At 39.7% G+C, this 1602-nt stretch overlaps 1 protein-coding gene across 1 annotated transcript; it reads right to left on the bottom strand.

Moving 5' to 3' along the window:
- Positions 1–21: 21 nt before the first annotated feature.
- Positions 22–1526, bottom strand: LOC111382475 (vinorine synthase-like). Its single transcript, XM_023006466.1, has one exon. The coding sequence runs from the start codon at positions 1454–1456 to the stop codon at positions 203–205; it is 1254 nt and encodes a 417-aa protein (XP_022862234.1). The 5' UTR covers positions 1457–1526; the 3' UTR covers positions 22–202.
- Between the last annotated feature and the right edge of the window lie 76 nt (positions 1527–1602).

Raw genomic sequence — 1602 nt, 5'->3', positions numbered from 1 at the left:
AAAGTATTATCTAAAGAGAAATTTGACTTTGCCATGTCTTAGGCAACAAATATATGATTTTATTGAGATTTATTTCTCACGTCCAATAATGTTATGCTAATTTAAGACACCCATATTTTTTCCACAATCAGATCAGACCTTGAAAACGTTCTAATCCGCCTCGTCTCTCTCCTTCTTGACGTTATTCCCCAAGACGATCTACTTATAATTTAAAAGTACATACGTCTTCTTCTAGCATGTTTACCCATGCTTCAATGCCATTCCCACACGGAGTACTCATCAAAATCACGACGTTCTTGAATGGCAAAGTGGTCGTGCACACCCAACACGGCCTACCCCAACCATAGTCCACCTCGTACACAGGAAACCTACACCAACTGCTAAAATTATAATGTTCTACATCTCCTTTCAAGAATATGTCCACTGATTTACACAATTGGTTCAAATACTCCCCGTCTTGCACTTGTTTGATATAATCACCGTTGATTTTTCTTATCGCGCTCCTCAGCTCGGGTACAAGATCAGAACATCCATTGTTATCGTCCTTAGACGTGGATGTAAATGCAATCGCGGGCCTCCAACAATTTCCAAAAGCTTTTTCTGAAAGTGGTGGGCTTATTCTTGGCCTCAAGTTCACTGCATGAACTGCAGCAAACATTTTCTTCTCTTGCATCTTATTTTTCGCGACCTCGATGAATTTTTTCCAAATATAAGCTGAGACTGCTTCAACCCTAGTGGGATTTTTCACTTGTGATCCATCTCCAGCGAATTCTTTAAGCGTAGCCAGTTTTTCTTTATCGAATACAAATCTTTTTGTAACAATCTTTTCTTTTGTCATGCCAGTATTTGGTCTGAAACTAGAGCCAGACAAGTCTCTAGGTGGAAAAATACGTGCCATATCGAAGTAAGGTTGACCAATTTTGACTTCACCCCGGCACGTGGCTGCCCATGTATTGATGAACTCGACTAGGGACGTGCCATCGGCTATTTTATGTGACAAACACACGCCTATGGCAATTCCTCCACAGTCGAAAAAATTGATTTGCACAGCCAAGAGGGTGGCAATTCCAATTCCAATAGGATTCACCGCGAGGAATTTCTTCAATTCCGCCATGTTAGGCTCGCTTATAACATCTGAGAGACGAGCATGAACTTGAGCTTCAACGAACTCAACACCGGAATCATTACAATCAATGAAGGAATTTTCTTGAATCCTTCCTGCTAAAGGATAAAACATCGTTAGGGTGTCGGATAAGGACTGTTTTAGCAATTGGGATTTGTTGGCACCACCGGTTATGTTGAAGCATAATTCATCAAATCGATAGAAGAAAATGAGGGGAACATAAACGGGTGGCGCCATTTGATCAAGAAAAGATAACTTTAGGTTCCTAAGGTGCTTGGGAGTTGGAGACGACGGTTTAATCATCTCCTTGGAGATTATCTCCACATCTACCATAATCTTGTGATGTTTTTCAAACTCTAAATGTAAACAACGATATTATATGATATATGTAACTCAAGAGTATTTTGTTTAGCGTCTTGAACAAGATTTGTGTACTATATATAGGGAGAAAAGTTAGGTAAAAATTATCTTGTAGGGTA

This window comes from Olea europaea, unplaced genomic scaffold, assembly GCF_002742605.1.
Source record: "Olea europaea var. sylvestris unplaced genomic scaffold, O_europaea_v1 scaffold25092, whole genome shotgun sequence".
NCBI classification, from domain to species: domain Eukaryota; kingdom Viridiplantae; phylum Streptophyta; class Magnoliopsida; order Lamiales; family Oleaceae; genus Olea; species Olea europaea.
This window is presented reverse-complemented; position numbering and strand designations above follow the sequence as displayed.

What these genes read in the sequence shown, in the direction of transcription:
- LOC111382475 (XM_023006466.1), bottom strand. Translation starts at nt 1,456, where the DNA reads ATGGTAGATGTGGAGATAATCTCCAAGGAGATGATTAAACCGTCGTCT.